The sequence below is a fragment of the Gregarina niphandrodes genome (assembly GCF_000223845.1).
Source record: "Gregarina niphandrodes unplaced genomic scaffold scaffold00044, whole genome shotgun sequence".
NCBI classification, from domain to species: Eukaryota; Apicomplexa; class Conoidasida; order Eugregarinorida; family Gregarinidae; genus Gregarina; species Gregarina niphandrodes.
Genome location: NW_011645812.1, coordinates 85,312 through 112,120, shown reverse-complemented (window position 1 = coordinate 112,120; position 26,809 = coordinate 85,312). Strand labels below are relative to the sequence as shown.

The window sequence follows — 26,809 nt, the reverse complement described above, 5'->3', positions numbered from 1 at the left end:
GACGGATTCTTACACTTCTAGGTACTGACCGCCGATTCTTCACCTCCAGGTACAGACCGATTCTTCACCTCCAGGTACAAGGAAGTGTCGGTACAGCGGATGTGCAGCGGTGAAGGTTGAGTAGAAGATGCCTTGGACTGTGTACGACTAACCGAAATGAAGAAATTTATGGTCTATAATGTCACCAAACTCGTTATCCATCAGTTCCTCTTCTTGGCGAACTTTCGGACGCTTGGTGGTAGTCGTAAGGGTAGCCAGGTAGGCGGCTTCTGCGGCCTTGTTTGCTTCTACGGTCTTTCTTGCATCCGAACTCAGGTTTAAACATACGTGGTTGCACAGCGAGACGTCGTACGTGTCAACCGGATAATCGCCTAACGAAGCGGCTAGCCTGGCGATGGGTGCTTCCATGTCGGTGAGCACGACTTTGTGAATTTCCCGTTCGTCTCTGGGCAGCCACCTGCTGTCTTTCGGCTTAACAGTCACATCACACTCGACGAGCGCGAGGTCGCATACGCAGTCGAGCTCGGATGCGTCTCGCGACGCTTCATTCGCACCTTGGCATGCGTCGGTACTTAATGCATTCAAGATTTGTGTGACTTGCTCCTCGCGCGACATGGTTGTGTTGAAACGGGTTTGCATAGGGAAGCGTGTGAGGAGTCGTGTGTCGAAAGCGATTTTTGATTCGTCAAACGTGTTGCAGTGGACTTCGCACTTCCCAAGCGCGTAGGGGGACGCGTGGGCGATTTCCCAGGCTAGCGGGAAGGTGATGGGCCAAGGTTTGCCGAAGGCGATCGGCCAGGGGCGGTCTCCACTGCAACCCGCGTCGCAACGCAGGATGCCGCTGCCGCAGGGCGCCACGGGGACGCCCGGCTCATCAGGCCCATCCGGCCAGTCGTCCTTGTTGCCGGTCAACTGCGCGTAGGTCCCTTGCACCGCTTCTCCCTGCGCCGACACTGAGGATCGCCACAGGACACTCCCCAGGAACAAGACAGCGGCGCCTACTCCCAGGACGCACCCGGTCTTGTACAGTCGTTGCTTGGTTTTGCGTCTGGCCCTCGCTTGTGGGGTCTCCAGGTCCCCGCCATCGCCCCAACCCGCAGTGTTCCAATCTGCAGTCTTCCACTCCACCGACCTTTGAAGCACCGGCATCCAGTCCTTGGGCACCCGCGCCAAGAGCTCCGCCAACTCCGACGGGTCTATCGGCCGCGCCACAGCCACGGCGACGTCGTCCACTTCGTCCAGAGGCGTCAAATCGCCAATCCCATTGAGGATCTCGCGCAGGTCGCGCAGGTGTTCACCAAAGATTTCGCGACATAACGCGTCAACCGCCACAGGCTTGTTCCGAGGTCCCCTGCGCTCCAGCTGGCGCCGCAGCGCGTCCAGCAGCCTCGCCTCCGCGTGAGCGTCGCTCGGAGGCCCCTCCTTCGGACGCCACACCATCATCCGGTCCCACTGCTCGAACCAGTCGTAGTTCCCTACCGTCGTCTCCATCGTGGACGGCACTCGCACGGCCGTCTCTACCTCAAAGGCCGTCTTGGGCGCCAATACCAAAGCCGTCGCCTCCCCGCCGCCGCCGCCACCACCCGCGCGTATCGTAACCACCTGTGCCACACAATCGTCCAACTTCGTCTGGCTACCGTCCGGACGGATCAAGACAGACAACAACTCGCTTCCCGACATGCCACTCGCCTCACTCTTGAACGTTCGCATCTCCCAATCCAAAAAAGGAATTTCGTTTTTTTGGTTCTCCCAGATTGATTATCTCTGTGGCGGGCTGGGAGTGTTCGTGCTACTGGTCTGTGCTGGGTCTGTCCTGCCCCGCACGACGACCCGCTGGAGGTTGTTCCACCAAAAAAGCTCCACCGACACGGTCATTTGTGGCTCCACCGCCAGGTGTCCGCCGCCACCATCCTGCCCACTGCGGTGATCACTGCGGCGAAAGGCGCCTTCCGTTCCGTTACCTGTCGATTTTAGGTAGCGATCGTCAGAGCCCGCTGACGACCACCTCATGGAACGTCCACTTGAAGTCAACGCCCTGTCCGCCTGACGGGCGATCGAAGTCACACATGGGCCTCACTGTAATTCGCGTGGTTGTCAAACGCTTCAAACCTCATAGGGTCCTCCAGCCCCGCTGGTCCCACTGCTCCTAATGCGAGGCGGCGTCAGCAGCCGTGGTTCGGTCCATAGGTGGTTCGGTCCATAGGTGGTTCGGTTTGGGTCCAGACGCACGCATGGTTCACCGAAGGACGGGATGACTCCAACTCTACCCGCTTCTTCAGCCCGGCCCTCAGCACACCCGCCCGGACCTGACCCCCGCCCTAACTGTGGCAGGCCACGACCTCGCTAGATGGGAGGACTCGCCCTTGCGACGCCTGGGTGGGAGGGCTTTCCGTACGCGCCCTGGCGGTACGTAAATGCACCGCCGTCGCAGCGTGAGCTCCTTCTCCGTGGTGCCCAAGTCCGCAGTTGGGGCGAGGCCGCTTTTGCGTGTCGAGAGTACGCCATCGATGTCGTCTTCTGGCTGCTTTTGGGCCCTCTCTCTCGTTGCGGCCAACACCGGCAGGCGTCCCTTGTTATCTTCTGCAGGACGTCAAAGAGGCTCACTCCAGTGCCCCCCGCCCACAATTGCGGAGACGTCCAAGAATTGGTCTCCGTGGCAGGCGAGCCACACTTAGTTGAGGAGTTCCCTAAGTGCTAACTATGGCGACTCGCACCAACTACAACTACCTTCGGAACTACTCACGGGTAAACTCAACCCAGCACACCGACTTAGCCGTCGCACCGGCCGCAACTATCGAGAGCGCAGTAAGACTCCGTCCATTCGGTACCGCGACATCACGCATGAGCTACGAACACAACATCCACAACTACCACCGACCGAGGGAACATAGTGGTGAGCACCCCCCACGTAGTAGTGGTCGCCATGTAACTTTCTCCCCAACGAAGCGCCACAGTTTTTAACCCTCTAGCCCAGTCCTGCCTGACCCCTATCGAACGCCCCGTTAAACCAGGCCACTTTTTTCGCCATTCCTAAAACCGAAATCGCGCGTCTGACCTGCAGCTCGTTTGCTCGCACAATCTTTTCGGCGTCTGGGCTTATTAAGGAGCACTCGTGGCTACAGCAGCCGACCTTGTAGCCTTGTTCCACATAGGGGGCGAAGGAGGCGGACAAGTCGGGGAGGTATGTTGACACGCCAAAGGCTGTAGTCCAGGCGTCATTTGGCACGCCACACTTTTCGACCTTCTGGTCTTCTTCCTTTTCTTTCGGGAGGTAAAAGTAGTAAGTCAGGTATTCTGTAGTCCTTGTGGTTTCTGTGGTCGCAGTGGTCAAGCTTTCGCTGTACACGTCGCAGGTGATGTTCGCATGGTCGCAGAAGCAACGTCCGAGCTTGTCGAGTTCTCGCCATGGCGAGACCGAGCCTGAGCAGTCCGGGTCGCGAATGAATGCAGCGAAGATTGGCTGGATTTGCTCCTCACCCAACAAGGTCGGGACGTCCCCCCGGTCGGCCCGTGGTAGGTTCGGGATCGACGTATTGAGGCCTTGAAGGGGGAAGCGTTCGAGGAGCCGGGTGGCGATGGCGCTCCTTGTTTCTTGGGGGGTATGGCAGACGACGCCGCATTCTTCGAACCCGAGTCTTTGGGAAATGTTCCAAGCCTGCGAAAAGAGTTCAGACCAGGGGCGCCCGAAGTTCCGGCAGAAGTCGATCATAGACGCGTTTTGCTTGTTGCCGCAGAAGAGAGTGCCGCTGTCGCAGGGTGCCACTGGCATCGGGGCGGTCCCTGAGCGGTTCGTTGAAATAACAGTTGTTCGGAGGTCCCCGAATCTGAATTGCGGACATCCCGGCTCACTGGACTGCTGATTCGCCCCCTGATTATTCAAGAAGCAATACCCGGTCAAGAGCCCGGTGAGGCCAAGGGCGAGAGCGCCTCCGATCCAATATTCTGCGCGACACTTCCGGGGCCGGGCACGCCCGCCCTCCACGTCCCCGCCGCCGTTCCCATCCTGAGCCTTACATGCCACTGCCCTTAGCAGAGCCGGTCTCCAGTCTTCGGGCACCTGCTCCAAGAGCTTCTTCAACTCCGAAGCGTCGACCGGCCTCGTCAGGGCAACCGAGACGTCGTCACCGTCGTCCAGAAGCTGCATCTCGTACCCGTCTTCATTACCTTGCAGCTCGTCCAGCTCGTGGAAGTGTTCGCCAAAGACGTCGCAGCAGAGTGCGTCCACCGCCTCGGGGTTGCCTCGCCGCACGCTCGGCGCTAAGCGGCGCCGCAGCGCGCCAAGCAGCGCCGCCTCCGCGCGTTTGTCGCTCGGCGGCCCCCCCTTCGGTCGCCACACCATCATCCGGTCCCAGTGCTCGAACCAGTCGTAGCTCTCACCCTCCACCACCGCCGTCTCCATTGTCAACGACGTCCGCTCCCCCCCCACGTCCACCTCAAACGCCCTCTTGGGCGCCAACACCAAAACCGTCACATCACCGCCGCCCGCGTGCATCGTCACCATCTGCCCCACGCTCTCATCCAACTCCGGCCGGCTGGTGTCCGGACGCATCAACACCGACAACAACTCACTCCCACCCACTCCATTCACCTCACTCTTGAACGCACGCATTTTAGAAACCGAAAGAAAAAAACTACGGGCCCAACGCCACAAATTCCACACGTCCGTGGTCGCTTCTTGGGGGAGCTTCCTGGAATATTGGGCATGTGGAAAGACCTCGGGACTGGGGCTACCGAAGCTTTGGCAGAACTCGGTCACAGACTTGCCCTGTGCGTCGCCAGTGAGTTGTCCCAATACTAAGACCGACGTTGCTCGGCCGACGTTACTCGGCTAAATCTCGTGGCTGACGCTGCCGTCATGTCCTCGGGCTCTGCGCTGAATCACTTCAGGTTCGGTGCCGCTTAGTTCTGCATCGTACTGCTTAGCGTCAGAGACGCGCTTCGGTTTTCATTAAGAAAAGATGGCAATGTCCTCCTGGTTCAAAACGACAAACTTACAAGTATTTCGGCCTGCCCGTCGTCTCGACTTACAGTTCCGCCCTGTCCAGGGTCGCCATGCACTGACTATACTGCGTCTGCGTCCGACGGACGGGCCGTGATCGTCCGCCCGGCATTGAAAGTTCACGGCTGCGGACATCCTCGCGATCGTTTGCGAACACAATCTTCTTGGTGGCTGGACTCAAGTTGTGGCACCGTAGCCATAGTTGTCCACCTCGTAGTCGTGTTCCGGGTAAGTCTGTGAAGTAGGCGTGTTTGTTCCGCTCGATCGCACACGCACCGGGAGTGCCGTGCTGGTTGGCCTCACGGTCACGTTCGGGACTCAAACAGGACAATTTGTGCTGGCTGGAATGTTGCGGAGACCAATGCGCAGGGTGCCGGCCTAACTGCTGTCCTAATTGACTGATGACGGGCTCGGTCAACCCTCCGTCCTTGGGACGACTCGGAAGAGGTGTTCACGAGAAGGAGGATTCTCGAATGAGTTTTCAACACACGAACTTCGCGGCAGCCTGTGTGCGCGGGAGCGTGTGTGTATCGACAAACCACGTTGTGGGCCGGTGAGGTAGCCACGAGTTGAGTGACAGAACCACTGCAACGGAAGAATCGCTGCAGTACAAGTACTGGCCGTACTCGTCGCCAGGCACCAAGACAACGCTGCCCACAGACGACAGCGTCGCCGAACCGCGGGCACATCCCCGGTCCCAATTCAAGGCCTCGTCCGGTCAGGAACATGCTCCTGAGATGAAGTCTTCGACCTTGGTCTTGATACGTCCGGGCACCATGATGCCAAGGCCGAATAGAGTATCGTTGCACCGTTGATGGCCACCAGCCATCCGTTTCATTCCGACCCGCTTCCGGTCGCGGAAGCCGTGTTACGGGAAGTATTTATTTACGAAGTGGATATCTGATTCACATGACCCGTACACACTTCGCTGCTTTCAACCGATACGAGGAAAAAGGTGCTCAATCCCATCCGCCCCGTACAATCTCTCGGTGGTACGCTCGGGTGGCTTTGTAGTGGTACGCTTGGTGGTGGTCGTCGTAAGCGACTTCTCCTTCTGGTAGGCGGCTTCTGCGAACTTGTTTGCGATCACGGTCTTTCTGGTCTCTGGACTCAAGTTCCAACAGTCGTAATCGCAGGAACTGACGTCGTAGACATCTTCCGGGTAGTCGGCGAAGGAATTGGTTATTCTGGATATGGGTGCGTTGATGTCGACAAGTGTCACCTTGTGAGCTTTTTGTACTTTTTTAGGAACCACTTGGCAACTAGCGAAAGCTACGTCGCAGATGCCGCAGCCGTTGTCCGTGCTTGCCTTTTGCCACGACATGTTTCGACCGGAGCAGCGGCGATTGCTGAGTGCCTTGAGGATCTCTGCGCCGTGCTGCTCGTGCGACATGGTCGCGTTGAAAGAAGTTTGTAGCGGGAAGTGTGATATGAGTCGTGTGTGTAAAGCTGTCTCTGTTTCCTGGTCCGTGTTGTAGTTGATACGGCACTGTCTGCCTGTAGCGTGAGCGATGTTCCAGGCGAGGGGGAAAGTGACCGGCCAGGGTTCGCCGAAGGCGACAGGCCACAGCCCGAAGGTCAAGAAGTTGCACTGCTCACCGCAGAGCAGGATGCCGCTGCCGCAGGTCGTCACCGGGGCGCGGTTGCGGCCCGCCCAGACCACCCTCCTGTCGCCCAACATCCCCGGCAACGAGGGCTGTTCTTCTGTCGCCCCTCTCTGCGCCAATTTCGAGGATTGCAAAAGGAGGTTTCCGAGAAATAAGACCGTGGCGCCTGCCCCCACGGCCATGCACCAACGACGCTTCGTTTTGCGTTCGGCCCTCGCCTGTGCAGCCTCCAGGTCTCCGTCGTTCGTCCAACCCGCAGTCGTCCACCCCGCGGACCTTTGCAGCACCGGCATCCAGTCCTTGGGCACCCGCGCCAACAACTCCGCCAACTCCGACGGGTCTATCGGTCGCGCCACATCCACGGTGACGTCTTTTACCTCATCCTGCATCTCACCACTCTCGTCCAGGATGGCGTGCAGGTCGCGCAGGTGTTCTCCAAAGACATCGCGACACAACGCGTCAACCGCCTCGGGCTTGTTCCGCGGTCCCCTGCGCTGCAGCTGCCCCCGCAGCGCGGCCAGCAGCTCCGCCTCCGCGTGAGCGTCTCTCGGAGGCCCCTCCTTCGGACGCCACACCATCATCCGGTCCCACTGCTCAAACCAGTCGTAGTTCTCACCCTCCACCATCGTCGTTTCCAATGTCAACGGTGTTCGCTCGCCGACCGTCTCCAGCTCTGTTTCAAACGCCGTCTTCGGCGCCAACACCAAAGTCGTCACCTCACCACCACCGCCCGTGCGTATCGTAACCACCTGTGCCACACAATTGTCCAACTTCGTCTGGCTCCCGTTCGAACGAATCAGCACAGACAACAACTCGCCTCCCAATACGCCACTCGCTTCACTCTTGAACGTACGCATCTCCAAACCGGGAAAAAGTTTTGTTATGATGCGCGGGTCCGTCGCGTCCCCCGCTGGCATCACGACTTTGATGACTCTCCAAGTTATGATGAGTCTGCCGACAAACTTCCCGAGTGCCCCTTCCGATGGGTTTGACATGAGGTTTACCGATTTCGTTGAGGTCTGGGAAAGTTCACAAAGATCTCGGGTCAAGATTGAATTCGACTCAAAGAGCGAAGAGGGACTCGAACCCTGAACGTGCGAGTTATCTTACTATAGTGTGGGTGGCGTAGCGACTGCCGGGCCGTTCGGATCCTGGAGACGGCAGCCGTGCTGAAGGACGACGTGGAAGAGGTCTGGTCCGAGGCAGCGAAGAGGTTGTTCCTCACGAGCCAGTGAGATCCGCGTACTAGCGCCATTACGTGAAGCGGATGAGTGCCGCTGCAAGGGTTGACACTGTCCGCGTGATTGACGAGTAGATAGCAGAAGAGTCCGAGAGTGTTCAAGAGAGCTCCTAGTTAGTTTACGCGACCCCCCTGGCCGGGGCCGCTTACGAAGCTGATGAGATGAGCCGGCCATTAGGCTGGGTGGAACTTAGGGAGTAGGCGTCACCACGTGACTGGTCTACGGGCAGTTGAATCACATGAAGGATCTTTGTACAGGTCAGGGATGAGAACTGACATCGCGAAGATGGTCGATGGGTGGGTTGATGACCCTCGTTGGCAGCTGCTTCGCCGGAGGCCGTTAGAAGTATCACGACGAAGCTTACGAACGAAACTGTCACCACTGATACCGTGAAACGCGTCTAGCCGCGTTTGACTGCTTTATAAAGGAGGGGGAACTTTACGTCCAGACAGACATCTACGGCAGACATCTGGACCGGTAATTTATGAAATAAAATTCGTCCTAGTGGTGTTATTCCTGCCCAAGTCAGTTGATGCTATTTGAGTTCGTGTTCGAGTTCGTGTTCGAGTGCGTGTTCGACTGTTTTGTCAATCTTGAATCCTCGGTACCTATTGTGTAATCCCATTCTATTCGTGGGAGGATAGTGTTGATGGATCACCACTCGCCTCACGCTTGAATGTTCGCACCTTCGAACCCACAGAAGTAAGTTCGGCGTCTCCGAGATCATATGCGTAGCGGGTTGGGTGACGGGTAGAGTACACTTAGCTTAAACCTTCTCTTTGGGGCTGTTTTGTCTCGAGGAGAGGCCGCGCGACTAACTGAAGGCTGGTCCGTGACGACGATGCTGGGATGGCTTGAAGGATGACGATAGCGAGACAACTGAAGATTGAAGGCGAGTGGAGTTGAACCCCGAAAAAAGATAAAAACTTATTTTGCGTTGTCTTTGCTGCATGGCCGTTGTGTCGCCCGTCCTTAGGCATGTGGCTGAGTAATTACACGACTCATGTTTATATTGGTTGACATCATCGGTAGTGACCGTAGGGTGTCAGCGTCTACGGTCCTCCGCTGGTGTCTGCCTGGGACTGCATTAGTGGCCCACCTGCTGGCTAGACTGCATTAGTGGCCCACCTGCTGGCTAGACTGCATTAGTGGCCTACCTGCTGGCTAACTGCATTGGTGACCCACCTCCAGGTCGGCTCCTCCAGCAGCCTACCTTTTGACCCTTTGAATCTCCGCCTGTCATGTCCTCTGTCATCGTGCCGGTTACCTCCTGCAACCGCGCGAAGTACGGTAGCCTTGCAAGCACTGCTGACGCCTACGGTGGGGTGAAACATACAGCAGTGCCATTCTTCCTCACTCCTGTGGCCTTAGTTGCTTGTACTCCCAGGTGCACCTCCTCTTAGAAGGTAGCACAAGCTGCACACCTAGCCTTTTCGAAAGCAGACCAAGAACTAAAAAGACGTATTTAACGGTCTGCCACCCAGCAAATCACAACTTCGGGCAAACTACATACCACTCAGCGAATGATCAGCTCATGATACCAAAGAAGAAGAAGAAAATGATCGCTTCCCCCTGCTCCTCGTTCAGGCATGTCGCAGAAACGTACTATGCAGAAAAAATGGGTGTGTTGCAGACCACCCACACCCACCCCTCGCGGGCTTTTTATATCCCTTCTAACCCTCCCGAGCACTACTGACCTCCTTCAGCAGGAAGGTCTCCCAACACCGGACGAATTCGTGGATCGTTGTATCCTCAATCGCACGGTATTCCTAATTCGGTAGTTTTGCGCGACCTGTTGTTTGGCAGTGCTTTGTGTAGTATCGATTGTGGTAACATTTTTTGAAATAGCTGCGGATGCTTTCTGGTTGGGCTGATGGTACGTGCACGGGCTCGCTTGGGGGTGGTGGTGGTGGTAGTACGCATGGGGGTGGTGGTAGTACGCATGGTGGTGGTGGTGGTAGTACGCATGGGGGTGGTACTCGGGCTGGTTGATCAGCGGGCGGCTTCTGCGAGCTTGTTTGCGGTTACGGTCTGTCTGGTCTCTGGACTCAAATTCCAACAGTCGTAACTACAGTGACCGACCTCGTAGACGTCTTCTGGGTAGTCAGCGAAGGCACCGGTAATCCTGGTCATGGGCGCTTCCAAGTCGACAAGTGTGGCGTCGTAGCCTCTCTGGTTCTTTTTAGCAACCACTTGGCAAGTGGCGATGGCCATGTCGCAGACGCCGCAGGCGGTGCTGTCCTTTCTAGCTTTTTGCCACGACATGTTTCGACCGGAACAGCGGTGATTGCCGAGCGCCTTGAGGATCTCTACGCCGCGCTGCTCGTGCGACATGGTGGTGTTGAAAGAAGTTTGCAGCGGGAAGTGTGCTATGAGTCGTTTGTGTAAAGCCGTCTCTGTTTCCTTGGCCGTATTGCAGGTGATTCCGCACTGATTTCCTGTGGCCTGGGCGATGTTCCAGGCGAGAGGGAAAGTGACCGGCCACGGTTCGCCGAAGGCGATTGGCCAGAGGCCGGAGGAGAAGTCGTTGCACTGATCACCACAGAGCAGGAGGCCGCTGCCGCAGGTCGTCATCGGGAAAGAGTTTCTGGCTGCCCAGTTGGCGTGCTTGTCGCTCAACTCTGCGGGCATTCCCGGCAACGAGGGGAATTCTTCTGTCGCCCCTATCTGCGCCAACTTCGAGGATTGCAAAAGGATGTTTCCGAGAAATAAGACCGTGGCGCCTGCCCCCACGGCCATGCACCATCGACGCATCGTTTTGCGTTCGGCCCTCGCCTGTGCAGCCTCCAGGTCTCCGCCGTTCGTCCAACCCGCCGTCCTCCACTCTGCTGTCGTCCACCCTGCCGACCTCTGAAGCACCGGCATCCAGTCCTTGGGCACCCGCGCCAACAGCTCCGCCAACTCCGACGGGTCTATCGGCCGCGTCACACTAACGGTGACGTCATTTACCTCCTCCTGCCTCTCACCACTCCCGTTCAGGATGGCGTGCAGGTCGCGTAGGTGCTGCCCAAACACTTCGCGACACAACGCGTCAACCGCCTCCGGCTTGTTTCGCGGTCCCCTGCGCTTCAGCTGACGCCGCAGCGCGGCCAGCAGCTCCGCCTCCGCGTGAGCGTCTCTCGGAGGCCCCTCCTTTGGTCGCCACACCATCATCCGGTCCCACTGCTCAAACCAGTCGTAGTTTTCGCCCTCCACCATCGTCGTTTCCAACGTCAACGGCGTTCGCTCGCCGACCGTCTCCAGCTCTGTTTCAAACGCCTTCTTAGGCGCCAACACCAAAGCCGTCACCTCGCCGCCGCCTCCGCCGCCCGTGCGTACCGTAACCACCTGTGCCACACAATTATCCAACTTCGTCTGGCTGCCGTCCGGCCGGATCAGCACAGACAACAACTCGCCTCCCGGTACGCCACTCGCTTCACTCTTGAACGTACGCATCTCCAAACCGGGAAAAAAGTACAGCTGATTTTGTTATGAGATTTGATGCGCGGGCCCGTCGTGTCACCCCACTGGCATCGAGCGTTGCGGGAAGGATCGAACGTTGCGTGCCAACCGTGGGAAGGATCGACTTGAAAAGTTTTGCCTGGGAAGGCTCGGCCTGAAGTTGGTCGATGGGACAAAGATGCGTACTGGAGCTACTGGGGAGTACGCGAAGCAGATGAGTGCAGCTGATCGATGACCTCAGGTCAGACAGGTCAGGTGGAGCGGACAGAAGTTGTCCGATGCGAGAACGTTCAAGAAGGCTCCCAGCCGAGCCGTTTTGAGGAGTGTAGTAAGTTATGGTTGAGTATAAGGAAGATAAACACATGGGTAAGTGGAGATGCATGTTCGACTACAAGTGCTTGAAAAGGAACTCTGTATCTTTAAGGTCGTTCCCCGGTAAGTTTCTGAGACGGTTGGTAGTCCACTCATTGTGGGGCCGCTTACGATGAACCGGTCGGGGCTGGTTTGAACCGCACCGACCAAGGTTCGGGGCGGTTGGTATTACCAAAAAATTAAGTTCAGGAAGGCGATTGGCCAGAGGCCGGAGGAGAAGTCGTTGCACTGATCACCGAAGAGCACGAGGCCGCTGCCGCAGGTCGTCATGCCCAGAGTTTCTGGAAAGAGTTTCGGGCTGCCCAGTTGGCGTGCTTGTCGATCAATTCTGCGGGCATCCCCGGCTCTTCTGTTGTCCATATTGTCCGTCCCTGTCTGCGCCGACTTCGAGGATCGCAACATGAGGTTCCCGAAAGATAAGATAGCGGCACCCAGCCGGCTGTCGTAAGCATGCGTTGATGAGACGGGACTGGCTGACTAAGCTGAACTGGCGGCCGAAGACCGACACGACTGTGGAAGCACGTGTGGGTGGTCAAAGACTGGCCGGTGGTTGACGGAAGAATGAAGTGCTGACTGACGGACGGTGGTTAGCAAGAGTACGCGAGGACGGCACGGCACCCCTTCCTCAGCATGTCAAACAAAGTGCACTCGGCAAATCTCGGGATGCCACACACCCGTCCGGTTGCCTTCGGCAAATCTCGGGATGAAAGGCTGAGGCCTTTCATCCCGAGTAACCAACCAGTTGAGTAACCAACCAGTCCAAGGAAACTCTGCAGCTAGCAAGAGCGAGCTCGGCAGTGTGCAGTCCAGGCGCTAGGGGCCTCCGCGTTCTTGACAGCATCGATCTTCTTCGCCTGACACCCCACGCTGTCCTTGCCAATGACGTGCCCCAGGTACCTCACCTCGCTCTTAAACCGTTCACTCTTCGAGTCTCAGGTAAAATCAGTTCGCCCTGCACAACCGCAAGATTTTTTTCTATCCTCTTTAGCATCCCGGCTTCGTCGCCCATCGCTACGGCAATATCGTCAATGTAACAGAGCGTGCTACTGTCCAGCACCTCCTCGAAAAACCCGTCCATCCCGAAAGGCCCGGGTGACCACTATCGGAGAGGCTGTCCATGCGGTATGCTATGCAAAGATAGGACAAAAGGGATGCAAACTTTGAGACGTAACACTGAGTCGTGTGCGAGGTTACTCAAGGGACCACCCCCCCCTAGTTGGTAGGTTCACTTCCACCTATTGTGACAAGCAATCCATGTTTACTACCAGTGCAGTCTCCCGTCGTGCAGTGCGGTCTTTCTTTCGTTCAACCAATCTCTCGTGCTGGGGGGGGTCTTGGAAGTGGGAAGGGAAGTTGGCTTTGTCTCGCCTCGGCAGGTGACCCGGCATCTTTCCATCTCGATCCCCTTGAAAAGGTCAAGGACGTGTGCCCAGCTGGTAAAGCGACCGGAGACATCCGACTTCTGACCTCCGGCTTCGTATTGGAGGTGCAGGAACTCGCAGAAGCAGTGCTTGATGGCTTCCAGACTTTCTGTGCAGTTGGTGACTTCGGGGAAGCTACACCGATCGCTTATCGGATTCTGTCCGGACATAAAGTTTGAGCTCTTGCACCACCTGGCTGAAAACGCTAGGGTTGGTGACCCTCGGACTCAGGACCCTCCAGTTGAGGACGCTGCGAGCTTGAAAGCAGCTGCTGTTGGCTCAGCCTCGCCAAATTCTGCTTCTCGAAGAGAGCAATACCCGCCGTCGTTGAACTTAGTAACTTAGTCACACCGCACGTGTATAGACAGTCTTTCCATCTGCGCGGCGGCGGAGTCTGGCCGTCGGATACCAGAGCCACCCGTGTCTCTATCGGCTTAGTGTCCTCGGTCGGGATCTCGGACACACGCGCGTCCGACCGTACCGGTTCTCGCCACCCCGCCGGGAGTGTTGGCAACAACTCTTCCAGCTCCTCTTCCACTACCGGGCGACTGTAGACCACCTGCACCTTCTCGCCTCGCGTGTTTGCTGTAAGCATTTTCGCACGCCGCCTTCCGAACACGTCCAACCACACTGGGTCGGTCTGCTCCTTAGTCGTCAGTCGCACGCCTCCAGACGCTTCTCGATTGCCTTCACGATCAGCGACTGCACGTACTTGCTCGACCCCTCGACCGGATCTTCGTCCAACGCAGTCAGCCCCGCCTCCGGCGCCTGCCACGTTGTCTGGGACCCCCACTGCCACCGCTTGTCGTACACACGCATCCGACTCACGTCGGTTAGCCAGTCGAACGCGTCGCGCTGACCCATAATCAACTTCCACGCGTGCTCCCGAGGCACCAGGACCACCGCCGAACACGCGCGCTCACCCGGCACACTCAAGTCAATCACCCACGGCACACAGTCGCTCATTCCCGGCCGGCTGCCGTCCGGGTAGACAACTCGTGGATGTGGTCGGGAGGTGGCCTTGTTGACGGGTCGGCTGTCGAATCTCCTTCTCTTCGCAGCTCCGCTTGCGTCACGGTCCGCGTCTTGCATCGGGTAAGCGTCAGATATTTGTGCCGTCATGACTGGTGCGGGCTTCGCGTCTCCACGCGCGGTTAGAGGCTTGAGGGTGTACAGGGCTTGAATCAGCTTCAGTGGCCCGTCGTACGTTAGCCTTTTCGCGTCGCACCTGGTGCTGGTAGGGAGGCATCGCAACACGGGGCGGCTCTTGCAGAACGGGAACTCCTCGTCCCAGCGTATACACAACCTCGCAAATACTTCGAGTGGTGGTCTATGTCGTGGTATGACGAGAACTGTCCGCGCGCTAGGTGTCGGCGGTCACCTCTCCTATGTACAAGCTCGCTGGAAAGATGGCTCTCTCGAAATCTGGCGTTTCTCCGCGGAACCTCTGGAAGGTGTTGTGGAAGGGTTAGAACTTGTCTTCTTCAATATTAAACCGTGACGAAGTCGTCGTAGGCGTATCACTTGTCGCGACTTCGGCCTTTCGCGTAGATGTTGAATGGGCGATCGAGGGTGCCTGTCTCTTCATAGTCGCGCTGTATTGAGCCATGTGCAGATTTCGACAACTCCTATGCTGCCAGACTCCACTCCTGTCCTTGGTTTGTTACCACTTCGCTCTACCTGTCGGTAACACTCGGGACTATTGACTAATCGATCAACATAATCATGAGTTGCGTAGTGTGCGGGAAAGAGGGGATAATGAAGCCAGGCTGGTGAGCCAGGCTGGCAGGTTAGTAGCCATCGTGTGTGTCAGTGGGACTGGGAGAAAAAAGCGGAAAAAAAGTTGTCGAGTGCGGGGACTAGCAGCATGGGCTGTTAGTTATGGCGGCTCAGTTACATGACTGTCGATCACTGGTCGTAGAGATGCGCGACCTGCAAGTAATTTTCTGGTTGGAATTAACCAACTGGTGATGGCTACCCTGCAACAACCCACGATATCAAACACGAGATACGTCCGGCTATTGCCTGCTGATGGCACTCCTGGGGAGGACCTGTGATTTGTACGAGTCTTCGCGCTGCGGTCTCGACTCCAGGTTCTGCGAGTACTGTTCCTTCGAGTTGGGGGCCCTCGCTTCGCTTCTCACCATGCCCTTCCACATCGACTTGGGCGCCGGCCACGTGCTAGTGGGGGGCTTGATCGATAACGAAGAGAGACAATAAGCTTACATAAGAATCTGAGATGGTCGTGCAGTCTAGCGTATGGTTTTATTTGGTTTATGAAAATGGTAGTTACCACAGACGCCTTGCTGTCGGCTGGTTGTGGTTAGCACTGGATTGGCGACTTTTTGTTGGTTACTATTCTCGCCTGTGATTTAGTTAGTGGGTGGCGATAGTATTCTTCGATACAGCGAAGGAAGTCGGTTGGTAAGTTGGTGGTTTACGCCGTGCCGCTCGTGCGGCATGGTCGCACGAGTATGTGCCCAAGCTCTCAGAAGATCACTCGACCAGAACCCAGAAGTATGTGGTTAAATTCTGGTGACTTAGTGCGGGAGGCTGGGGTGGTACGCTTGCGGGCACGGGCACGCTTGCGCTTGGGGGCACGGGAACGCTTGTGGGCAGTGGTCCGCTCGGTGGTTGTCGCCATAAGCGACTTCTGGTGGTCGGCTGCTGCGACTTTGTTAGCTTCTGCGATCTGTCTGGCTTCTGGACTCAAATTCCAACAGTCGTAACTACAATGACTGACCTCGTAGACGTCTTCTGGGTAGTCAGCGAAGGCACCGGTAATCCTGGTCATGGGCGCTTCAAAGTCGACAAGTGTGGCGTCGTGACCTTTCTGGATCTTTTTAGCAACCACTTGGCAGGTGGCGAAGGCCACATCGCAGACGCCGCAGTCGGCGCTGTCGTTGCTTGCCTTTTGCCACGACATGTTTCGACCGAAGCAGCGGTGATTACTCAGTGCCTTGAAAATCTCTACGCCGTGCTGCTCGTGCGACATGGTCGCGTTGAAAGAAGTTTGTAGCGGGAAGTGTGATATGAGTCGTGTGTGTAAAGCTGTCTCTGTTTCCTGGTCCGTGTTGCAGTTGATACGGCACTGTTTGCCTGTAGCCCGAGCCACGTTCCAGGCCAGCGGGAAAGTGACGGGCCAGGGTTCGCCGAAGGCGATTGGCAAGATGCCGGCAGGCGAGTCGCCGCACTGATCACCGCAGAGCAGGAGGCCGCTGCTGCAGATCGTCACCGGGGGGGGGTTGCCGACCGTCCAGAGGGCCCTCTTGTCTCTCAACTCTGCGGGCATCCCCGGCAACGCGGGGTGTTCTTCTGTCGCCCCCATCTGCGCCAACTTCGAGGGTCGCAAAAGGAGGTTCCCGAGAAATATGACAGTAGCGCCTACCCCCGCGGCGCCCATGGCCAAGCACCAACGACGCTTCGTTTTGCGTTCGGCCCTCGCCTGTGCAGCCTCCAGGTTTCCGCCGCCGGTCCAACCCGCAGTCGTCCACTCTGCAGTCTTCCCCCCGGCCGACCTTTCCAGCACCGGCATCCAGTCCTTGGGAACCCGGGCCGAGAGCTCCGCCATCTCCGACGGGTCTATCGGCCGCGCTACTGCCACGGTGACATCGTCCATCTCCTCCTGCATCTCACCATTCCCGTCCAGGATGGCGTGCAGGTCGCGCAGGTCGCGCAGGTGTTCCCCAAAGACATCGCGACACAACGCGTCAACCGCCTCGGGCTTGTTCCGCGGTCCCCTGCGCTGCAGCTGACGCCGCAGCGCGGTCAGAAGCGCCGCCTCCGCCCGATCATCGCTCGGAGGCCCCTCCTTCGGACGCCACACCATCATCCGGTCCCACTGCTCGAACCAGTCGTAGTTCTCGCCCTCCACCATCGTCGTCGTCTCCGTCGGCGACATTCGCTCGCCGACAGACCCCAGCCCCACCTGAAACGCCTTCTTAGGCGCCAACACCAAAGCCGTCACCTCACCACCACCGCCCGTGCGTATCGTAACCACCTGTGCCAAACAATTGTCCAACTTCGTCTGGCTGCCGTCCGGCCGGATCAGCACAGACAACAACTCGCCTCCCGACACGCCACTCGCTTCACTCTTGAACGTACGCATCTCCAAACCGGAAAAAAAGTACAGCTGATTTTGTTGTGAGATTTGATACGCGGGCCCGTCGTGTCACCCCACAGGGTTCTGACGGCCCAGGTACAACGGTTCTTTAGGCCAACCATGCCGGAGGACTTCCCTTCCGATGGATGTGGCAGGAGGCCCACCCATACCGTTAAGACCAGAGAAAATTAACTAGGTCTCGGGCCACTCACCATTCAAGGGTCTCGAACCACCACCCAAGGGGTCAGAAGAAGATTCCATTCGCGACGAGGAAGCTCAAGGACAATGTAGCTAGCTAGGTGAACCTGCAAGACTAGAAACTGTCGGACGGTTGGTTGCTGGCGTAGCGAGTCCTAGATGGGGTGCTGAAGGATTGGCGTGGAAGACGTCTGGTTGTTCCTCACGACGAGAGCTTGCAACCCTTACGGGGGATTTGGTTCCGGTTCTGGGCTGCCCTTCTGTCGTGGTTGCCCACGGTTTGATCTGGTGGGTGGGTTGGACTCCCTCCCAGCCGCTGCGGGTTCGCACGGAGGTTAAGGTCTACCCCGCGGTGGCGCACTTGGTATCACCACCAACCCTCAAGATCATGCAGCAACCCAGTTTGTAAGGACATCTGCCCCGAATAAGATTCCCTGGCTCACATGCATCATGGTCGGATAACACTGAACCCGGATTCCGTTTACTAGCATGGTTGTACCAGACATGTACCCACGGGCTCCTATAACTTGCGAACTTTGGAGCTGTCCATGGGGGGATCGCCACACACCCGTCCGGTTGCCGTTCGGACCACAACTAACCCCCACCTCACTCCGTTGTCAGCCTCACTCCTTAACTTACGCATTGCTTAACTTACGCATTGTTGGCAACCCCAAAAAAAGAGAGGTCAAAATTCCGCTCACACTAATTCCGACGACCAAGAACGCGCCTGGTTGCATTCGACTGCTTTCAGCCAATGGAAATACGAAATGGGGGGTACTTGGCTATTTTCTGCCTGGCACGCTTCCTGGTTGCTCGCGTCCCGGGGGTGGCAGTGGTACTCGTGCTGGTGGCCTGGTAGGCGGCCGTTGCGGCCCTGTTCGCGATTGCAGTCTGTTTGACCTCTGGAGTCAATTCCCAGCAGTCGTAAGCGCACTTCTTGACTTCGTAGACGTCGCTTGGGTAGTCGGCGAAGGAGGCAGCTACTCTGGCCAAGGGCGCTTCCAAGTCCGAGAGCACGACGTCGTGAGTCTTCTGGTTGCCTTTGGTCATCACTTCGCAGCCCACGGCGGCCAAGTCGCAGGCGCAGTGAGTAAGCCTGCTGATGGCCTCCCACGAGTCCAAGCCTTTGCAAGTTTGTTGTGCAGTGGAGAGCGACGTCACGATCTGTCGAACTTCATCTGCTTTCGACATGGTTGTGTTGAACGGAGTCTGGAGAGGGAACTGTGAGAGGAGTCGTGCCTCGAGAGCGATCGCTGACTCTTCCTCCGTGTTGCAACGAACTCGGCACGTCGGCATACGCACCTGTAACGTGCGGTGGGCGATGTCCCATGCTAGCGGGAAGGTGAGGGGCCAGGGACTACCGAAGGCGACGGGCCACGGGGCCTTTTTTTTGCAACCGGTGTCGCAACGCAGGATGCCGCTGCCGCAGGTCGCCACCGGCGCGGGCATCCCGGGTCCCATTGCCCAGGCGGCCGCGCCCCGGTTGTCGCTAAACTGCGCATAGGTTCCCGGCACCGCCAGGCCTTGCTCTGCCGTCGGTCGCTGCGCCGACCCCGAAAATCGCAACAGACAGCTTCCGACAATCAAGGCAGCAGCGCCTAGCCCCAGGATGCCCGCGGTCTTGTACCGACAGCTCTTCATTTCGCGGCTACGCTTCGCCTCTGCGGCCTCAATGTCGGTACAGCCCTCTGTCTTCCAGTCGACGGTTTTCCACTCCGCCGACCTCTGCAGCACCGGCATCCAGTCCTTCGGCACCCGCGCCAAGAGTTCCGTCAACTCCGACGGGTCTATCGGCCGTGCCACATCCACGGTGACGTCGTCTATCTCGTCCTGACCCTGCATCTCGCCACTCCCGCTGAGGAGGGCGTGCAGGTCACGCAAGCGTTCCCCAAAGACCTCATGACAGAGCGTCTCCACCGCCTCAGGCATGTCTCGCGGGCCTCTACTCGTTAGACGGCGCCTTAGCGCAGCCAGCAGCGTTGCCTCCGCGCGATCGTCGCTCGGAGGCCCCTCCTTCGGACGCCACACCATCATCCGGTCCCACTGCTGGAACCAGTCGTAGTTCTCGCCCTCCACCATCGACGTCGTATCCATCATCAATGGAATTTGCCGATCAACCGTCTCTATCTCTGCTTCAAAGGCCGTCTTAGGCGCCAACACCAAAGCCGTCACCTCACCACCACCGCCCGTGCGTATCGTAACCACCTGAGCCACACAATTATCCAACTTCGTCTGGCTGCCGTCCGGCCGGATCAGCACAGACAACAACTCGCCTCCCGGTACGCCACTCGCTTCACTCTTGAACGTACGCATCTTCAAACCGGAAAAAAAGTACAGCTGATTTTGTTATGAGATTTGATACGCGGGCCCGTCGTGTCACCCCACTGGCGTTAGGCGTTGCGGGGGGTGGGGACGTTGCGTGCTAATCGTGGGAAGGATCGACCTGAAAAGTTTTGCCTGGGAAGGCTCGGCCTGAAGTTGGTCGATGGCTGGACCTGTTTTGGGTGATCTGTTTTGGGTGAATCTTCTGCGGGGGATGAACGAGACCTCTCATAGCCCGGACCCTGTTGGAAGCTGTGAGTGAATCCGCTGACGAATCACCCACCGACGAAATTCCGGCTCAGGCCTAGCTGCGGTGAGTCCCAGGGCATGAGAGTCGTAGGCAGCGGGAAGGTATCGGGGACAGCGACGTCACGGAGGGAACGATAGTGGACGCCACTCCCAGGAATCCCGAGCTGTCTTTTTTGCCGCCTCAACGGGATGGTCCCCGCGGCCAGCAGGTCTGTGGCTGGATTTCCTGCTTGTGTTCGGGTGAGTATCGCCGGCTGCGAATGGCACTTGCTGACGGGCACGGTGGATGGCCTTTATTCTCTCGACTGGGTCTTGAAGTGAAAGGGGTTGTCCCCAGCGACGGCAGAAGTCGCTGAAGCGTGACCCCCAGACGAGGTTAAACCCCCCCCAGACGAGGTTAATTTCGTGGTTGAAGGGGAAGAAATGCGCGGCGAAGGCATCCACGGACTCGTGGAAGGGGAGATTCATGAGACCTCTCCGGGCTATGAGGTCCTGGTGAACGGAGTCGCCGCTTGTAGGATCACTTCCACGACAATTGCATCTTGTATCCCGGACATTTGTACTTGGATCTTCCCTCTGTATTCGGATCTTCCCGAACACATTACTCATCCCTGATCAGATCACCCACCCCATTACCAATTTTCGGCCCTTCAGATGCCGCAAGTCTCTCTCCGGGGATCTTGGGTCACTTAGCTGCTTTCAACCCGCGCTCTCATTAACCGCGGGCAGTCGCCTGTCGACGCACATCTGACTACGTACACCCAGACCGGCGAACTTTATTCACGCGATCAGCTCCATTTCGCTACCCCACCACGCCCAACTGCACGCTACCCTTCCGCGACCACCTGTCGTGCGCCATGTTGCAAAAAACATTAAAGAGACAAGTTCACATCAGACTCTCTCTTTATCGGGAAGGCCGTGAAGAAAGCCTGTATCCCTTCACACCTTCATCATACCTGAGCCGACTTGCTATCTTCGGGAGACAGAGGACAGCCGCTTCACAGCCCATGAATGAGTACGGTCCCCTCGCGCTCTCCCGCAAAGAAGATATGACGTGGCAGTAACGTATCGAGAGTCAGTAGACAAGGTAGTTTCACCAAGAACCCCAACTGAGCATGGCAACACGGCCGACGCCAAGTACAAACCAAGTCGAAGACCTGAGCAGCCCTATCAGGGCGGCAGCCACGCGTCAGATCAGACTTACGATCTCGATCACGGATGATCTTCCGTTTTGTCGAGTCACCGTCGAAGAAACACCTTCGTCGCAAGGTGGCCCGCCCGTGACCGTGATTGCAGACGGAGGGTCCGACTACAAGAGGCGGATACATTGAAGGACAGGTTCGGGAACAAGCTGTTGAAATCTACTCCGCATCGACATTAAGGGAACGGTGTGGACAAATCAGGGGTATTGCCATGGTCGTTGAGGCGTGGCTCTCCGTGCAGGAGGGTACGGCTGTGAGGGATGGTTCTCCGTGCAGAAGGGTACAGCCGGATTGCGTCCTAGCGGCGCTATACAACGACTGGGCGAAGGCGTTCAACCTCGGCCAGAGCGGAGCCCCTCTTGTTCATGGAGAAATCGAGTCGGACGAGTGGCGTAGACAGAGGCGGACTGATAACGTGATTCAAGTAAATGCACGGCAAGTGAGGACTCTCACGCCGTTGGTGGTACCTTGAGCGATTCATCCCCTGCTGGTGATACCTTGAGCGATTCATCCCCTGCTGGTGGTACCTTTACCTTGGACGATTCTTCCCCAGTGAGCAACGACGACGCGCTCATACTGATGGATGACGTCGATTGTTGCACATGTTATTAGCACGCAGCGCATACGTAGCACTCATGCGTTGATACACACAAGCAGGTCGACGGAGGAATGCTTGACGGGGGCATGCGGATTGATGCCGGCCGAGGGTGTACCAGGAGTTCGTAAACGGGGAAAATGATGGACCCTCTCCACCCCGATGGGCTGTTGCCGTGGCGGCTGTCGTGAACCACGCAACACCGTACCTGAGGGTGTGTATCAGAATGCGGATCAGAATGCGGAGTGCTGACCTTCTTTTGGTCGTGGTCGTGACGGTTTGCACCTTCGCTGTTAGAATATTGATCCCACGACCTTCTCATGACGCGCCCACCGGTCTCTTTCCGCGCTTTCGGCTCTCCTCGTTCCTGACCCAGCAGCTTGAGTAGTCAACGCACATCTCGTCCCGCCTGAATAGTCAACTGCTTTCAGTCAAAATAAAGAATGTTAAGGTCTTCAGATGCAGGATAATAACTAAATTCCGGCACCGGACGTTTTGGACGTATGGTGCTTGGTTCAAGGCTCGCAAGGTACGCGGCGGTTGCATCCTTGTTTGCCATTACAGTCTGTCTTGCCTCCGGACTCAGGTTCCAGCAGTCATAAGTGCAGTTTTTGACTTCGTAGACGTCACCCGAGTAGTCGGCGAAGGAGGCAGCCAGCCTGGCCATGGACGCTTCCAAGTCGGAGAGTGCAACGTCGTGAGTTTTCTGGTCGCTTTTGGTCATCACTTCGCAGCCCACGGCGGCTAAGTCGCAGACGCAGTGAGTGAGCCTACTGACGGCCTCCCACGAGCCCGAACCCGTACAACTCCGAGTGGATAGTGCTGAGCGGATTTTTTCAACTTCGTTCTCGCGCGACATGGTTATGTTGAACGGGGTTTGAAGAGGGAAGTGTGAGAGTAGTCGTTCCTCGAGAGCGATCGCTGACTCTTCCTCCGTGTTGCAATGAACTTGGCACGTCGGCATACGCTCCCGTAACGTGCGGTGGGCGATGTCCCAGGCTAGCGGGAAAGTGAGGGGCCAGGAACTGCCGAAAGTGAGTGGCCAGAGGGCATCCCCACTGCAACCCGTGTCGCAAAGCAGGATGCCGCTGCCGCAGGTCGCCACCAGGTCCCGGTTGTCGCTCAACTCCGCCGTCGGTGGCTTCGCCGACCCGGAGGATCTCAACAGGTAGCCTCCGAGGAGTAAGACAGCGGCTCCAAGCCCCAGGAAGCCCGCGGTCTTTTGCTTCACCCCGCGTCTGGTCCTCCTCGCCTGTGCGGCCTCAAACACCACGTCCTCGGACCAGTCCGCCGTCTTCCACTCCGCCGACCGCTGCAGGGCTGGCCGCCAGTCCCCGGGTACCCGCGCCAAGAGCTCCGCCAACTCGGACAAGTCTATCGAGCGCGTTTCACCCACGGTGACATCATCCACCTCCTCCTGCATCTCGCCACTCCCATTCAGGATGGCGTGCAGGTCGTGCAAGTTTTCCCCAAAGACCTCGCAACAGAGGACCTCCACCGCCTCAGGCTTGTCCCGCGGCCCGATCCGCGCCAGACGGCGCCGCAGCCCCGCCAGCAGTGCCGCCTCCGCGCGTCTGTCGCTTGGAGGACCCTCCATTGGACGCCACACCATCAGCCGGTCCCACTGCTCGAACCAGTCGTAGTTCTCAACCTCCACCTTCGTCGTCTCCCCCATCAACGGCCGTCTCCAACTCGCGCCGAACGTCTCCAACTCTATTTCAAACGCCATCTTAGGCGCCAACACCAAAGCCGTCACTTCGCCGCCACCACCCGTGTGTATCGTAACCACCTGCGCCACACTCTCCTCCAACTCCGGCCGGCTACCGTTCGGACGCATCAACACCGACAACAACTCACTCCCATGCACGCCACTAGCCTCGCCCTTAAAGGCACGCATCTTCAAACCACCGGAAAAAAATTGGTGGCTTTGAGCCGTCCAGGGACATAACGATCCCAAAAGAAATTTTTGTACAACTCATTCTCACGACTACAGATGCGGGACCGGCTGCCTGGCTGGCATTGGCGCCACCAACAGCCACATTGAACTCAGGGACAACGGTAATGACCCGTCTCCTCAACCCATCATGGATGAGCTGGTTGTGACCCGAGGGCTGAACAGGATGCCAAGGTGTAGAGGATTGAACTAACGACGACGGCGCACAGCACAGGCTGCGGAAATGCGGACTCGAGTGGGTGGGACGCGCTCGTTGGGCTCCATCAACCAGACAATTCATACCCAGCTTCCACCTTCCGTGGAAAAGATGCGCTCCGATCCAGTCCATGTGGGACCACCTGAGGACAGTGGCTGGCCGCCTAGTTTTATGGCCCCCAACATGGCCGTAGTGGGTAGCAATATGAGCGGAGCGTCTCGGCGGCATCTTCGTCGGTCTGCCCCTACGTATACCACAACTGCACTTTTCGAACGCCGTCCGCTCTATGACGGAGTCGTCGTCCGCCTCCTCGGCGCCGTAGCGCGACAGCCAACCTGCCACACGATTTCTCTCTGCAGCCAGCGTGAAGTCAAACCAACTAAGCGTTACGGTTTAAAGGAAGACCTCCCCCTTCTCGACCCCCCCCTTGTCGACCCCCGTAAGGTAGTGGAGATCCGCGTTGTCTCTCTTCATAGCCGCAGCACGCGTCGTGACCCACTAACGGTCCACTGGATTCCAACACACACCAGATCCCACCATGCTATTGTCTTCATCTAGTCGTGCAGGAGATCGACAGTCCCGACCCACCACAAGCTTACCTGAGGACATGACGATGGATTCAGTTGGCTGCCTGCCTGCCAGCGGTGAGCTTGCTATTGTAATCGCCGCTTGCTGTGGGCGTGGTGATCTAGTGGGCGCAAACGTCCTCGCTTACGGTGCGGTCCGCAAGGAACTGTCGCCGGCAGAACCTCAGTCGATTGAGTCGCCCGCTGCTGTGTCGTTTCGTACCACTGTTCAGCCACGCAATACATTTTCTCGCTCAGATTTGGATCCGGACAGAGTGTTGGGTCTTTGCGAAAGGAGGAGAAGTCCGCATAGCCGTTCAACAAAACTTGCAACTCGTGCTGACCTTCTAATTGCCCGTCAGGCCACGGAAAGTCCTGTACGAGTCCGCCAAACAAACAATCGTTCACTTTTTCTAGACCTCCGCTGACCGTCTCAAGCACCACGGCCGCCGTGACCCTGAGCCCTAAATCTCTGCAGCGTGCCCGAATGCTAAGCCCGATCTCCTTCTTAAGACCCCCGGTCAACGGCTTTAACCAGTTCTTCACCTGAATGGCAATCACACTCATGTTCTCTGGATGGATCTCTTTGCTGCTCTCCAAAACTGGAATGTACAGGTCCACTCCAGGCTCGTTCTGCTTCGCAGTGATAGCAAGGCGTGCGGCAAACATGCTGGCCACAATGTCCGGGGTCACGTCACAGTCGATCCTAGAGAACGCCGTGAAACCGACCTGACCATCACGCTCAGAAGGCAAAGGACCGCCGAGAAGCCTCTCCAGGAAACTTTGAACCGACAGCAAGGGGACAGCCTCGGAGCCCGTATGAACAAGGATTGATCCCAAGCACCTCATCTGAGCGACGCATTCGCCGGCAGAGCCCTTCATGAATGCGCCTGTCAGCCACCGCGAACGTAAAACGGTCGGCCAGTCCTTCCCATAGCCTCTAATCAAGTTGAATGCGGCAAGGGATAGTATCGGCTCCATCAAGTAGTCCACAATCACGGTTTCGCGGTCCTCCGCCACATGCCTGACTATCGCCATGAACAACTTCACCATGGTTTCAGGAAGACGCAGACCCGGGGTGAACGGAACCTTTAACAAAATGCCCAAGAGAGCCAAGGTCCTATCTTGGCGGCTGCCACCCCCCAATTTAGTCATGGCCAGCTGAAGAACGTCTCGCGGAGTGGCAGAACCCTCTAGCGTGCTTCGCCACAGAGGCCGACCCCACTGACAGACGTACTCCAGCGTGCAGGATTGTGCCAAGCTCGGCAACGTCGAAGGACCGTACCATGGCCCCACATCGATGATTGGCTCGAACTGCAAAGCGCCTACGGATGCAGCACGGGCAGAATCATAGTGCATCAGTGGAGCAAAGTTCTGGACCCTGGAGTAGGTGCTTGTAAAAAGCAAAACGACCTCTTGATGGGTTGGAACGAACAGTTCTCTGGCAACTTGTCGGAGCAGTCGGAATGGGCTGCGGCACAATAAGGCATCTTGCCCTTCCATCAACAACGTCTGGGCCTCATCAAAAACGATGAGCACTGGTCCGTTGAATGATAGAGATAATTCTTTCGCCTGCTCCATCGCTTCAGCCTTCAAATCCTCCTCGGTCTTCCCCACTACGGTCTCAGCAACAGAACTCCAGAGATCGTGGTTCGGCATTTCCATGAAATCACTCCAGTAGTTGATTTGTTGACCACCCGACACGTCCCATGCAGCCTTACTATACCGGAGAAGATGTCCCACGGCTGCAAACGCTCCCGCAACGGTGTTGAGGGAGGTAAAGGTCTGAACGATCGGTTCAAGACCTCGAGGGTAGCCGCTATTCGTTTGCAGGGAGACGTAAACAAGTGGGTGCACGCGCACGGCAGTCTCCTTAATCAATCGGGACTTCCCGCATCCACTCGACTGCACCACACTGCAAACCGGGCTCCTGTAAACAGTCGGTGTGTAATTGGCTACGAATAACCGTATTCTGCTCCAGAATGCTTCAGGGCACAAGCCGCTTTGGTCGGAGAACGCGCGGTCAAATGCCATCCGGAAGCCTTCGACCTCGTTCTGGCCGCTCTTCGGGCTTCGAACGATAGCACCCGGTGTCTCTGCAATATTCGTAGCCATCCGCAGTGCTGCTTCGGCCGCTTCCCTTGCCTCCTTCTCCCGCATTCGCCCCGCCTCTGAGGCATCTAGCTTAGCCTGCATTTTCTTCAACTGTTCCTCCAGAGCCCGCAACTTAGACCCATCCGACATTCGACTCATCCGACATTCGGAAAATATTTATTTTTCGTTCGAAAATCCTCGTTTGAGAATTCTCTACCAGAGGGAAAGAATTGCGGCACCCATTTTCCCC

At 57.4% G+C, this 26,809-nt stretch overlaps 8 protein-coding genes across 8 annotated transcripts; all 8 read right to left on the bottom strand.

Annotated features, from left to right (window-relative positions):
- Positions 1-147: 147 nt before the first annotated feature.
- GNI_155100 (putative transmembrane protein) lies at positions 148-1,710 on the bottom strand (the record flags this gene model as incomplete). The annotated part of the gene is made up of 1 exon (XM_011134573.1): positions 148-1,710. One exon carries the CDS (start codon positions 1,708-1,710, stop codon positions 148-150), a length of 1,563 nt encoding a protein of 520 aa, XP_011132875.1.
- A 1,255-nt stretch (positions 1,711-2,965) lies between these two features.
- On the bottom strand, positions 2,966-4,609 carry GNI_155090 (hypothetical protein; the record flags this gene model as incomplete). Its single annotated transcript, XM_011134572.1, has 1 exon — positions 2,966-4,609. One exon carries the CDS (start codon positions 4,607-4,609, stop codon positions 2,966-2,968), a length of 1,644 nt encoding a protein of 547 aa, XP_011132874.1.
- A 1,324-nt stretch (positions 4,610-5,933) lies between these two features.
- On the bottom strand, positions 5,934-7,601 carry GNI_155080 (hypothetical protein; the record flags this gene model as incomplete). The annotated part of the gene is made up of 1 exon (XM_011134571.1): positions 5,934-7,601. One exon carries the CDS (start codon positions 7,599-7,601, stop codon positions 5,934-5,936), a length of 1,668 nt encoding a protein of 555 aa, XP_011132873.1.
- A 2,238-nt stretch (positions 7,602-9,839) lies between these two features.
- On the bottom strand, positions 9,840-11,282 carry GNI_155070 (hypothetical protein; the record flags this gene model as incomplete). Its single annotated transcript, XM_011134570.1, has 1 exon — positions 9,840-11,282. One exon carries the CDS (start codon positions 11,280-11,282, stop codon positions 9,840-9,842), a length of 1,443 nt encoding a protein of 480 aa, XP_011132872.1.
- Positions 11,283-15,569: 4,287 nt separating this feature from the next.
- On the bottom strand, positions 15,570-17,189 carry GNI_155060 (putative transmembrane protein; the record flags this gene model as incomplete). Its single annotated transcript, XM_011134569.1, has 1 exon — positions 15,570-17,189. The coding sequence occupies one exon, from the start codon at positions 17,187-17,189 to the stop codon at positions 15,570-15,572; it is 1,620 nt and encodes a 539-aa protein (XP_011132871.1).
- A 939-nt stretch (positions 17,190-18,128) lies between these two features.
- Positions 18,129-19,694, bottom strand: GNI_155050 (hypothetical protein; the record flags this gene model as incomplete). Its single annotated transcript, XM_011134568.1, has 1 exon — positions 18,129-19,694. The coding sequence occupies one exon, from the start codon at positions 19,692-19,694 to the stop codon at positions 18,129-18,131; it is 1,566 nt and encodes a 521-aa protein (XP_011132870.1).
- A 2,482-nt stretch (positions 19,695-22,176) lies between these two features.
- On the bottom strand, positions 22,177-23,646 carry GNI_155040 (hypothetical protein; the record flags this gene model as incomplete). Its single annotated transcript, XM_011134567.1, has 1 exon — positions 22,177-23,646. The coding sequence occupies one exon, from the start codon at positions 23,644-23,646 to the stop codon at positions 22,177-22,179; it is 1,470 nt and encodes a 489-aa protein (XP_011132869.1).
- A 906-nt stretch (positions 23,647-24,552) lies between these two features.
- Positions 24,553-26,718, bottom strand: GNI_155030 (hypothetical protein; the record flags this gene model as incomplete). Its single annotated transcript, XM_011134566.1, has 1 exon — positions 24,553-26,718. One exon carries the CDS (start codon positions 26,716-26,718, stop codon positions 24,553-24,555), a length of 2,166 nt encoding a protein of 721 aa, XP_011132868.1.
- Between the last annotated feature and the right edge of the window lie 91 nt (positions 26,719-26,809).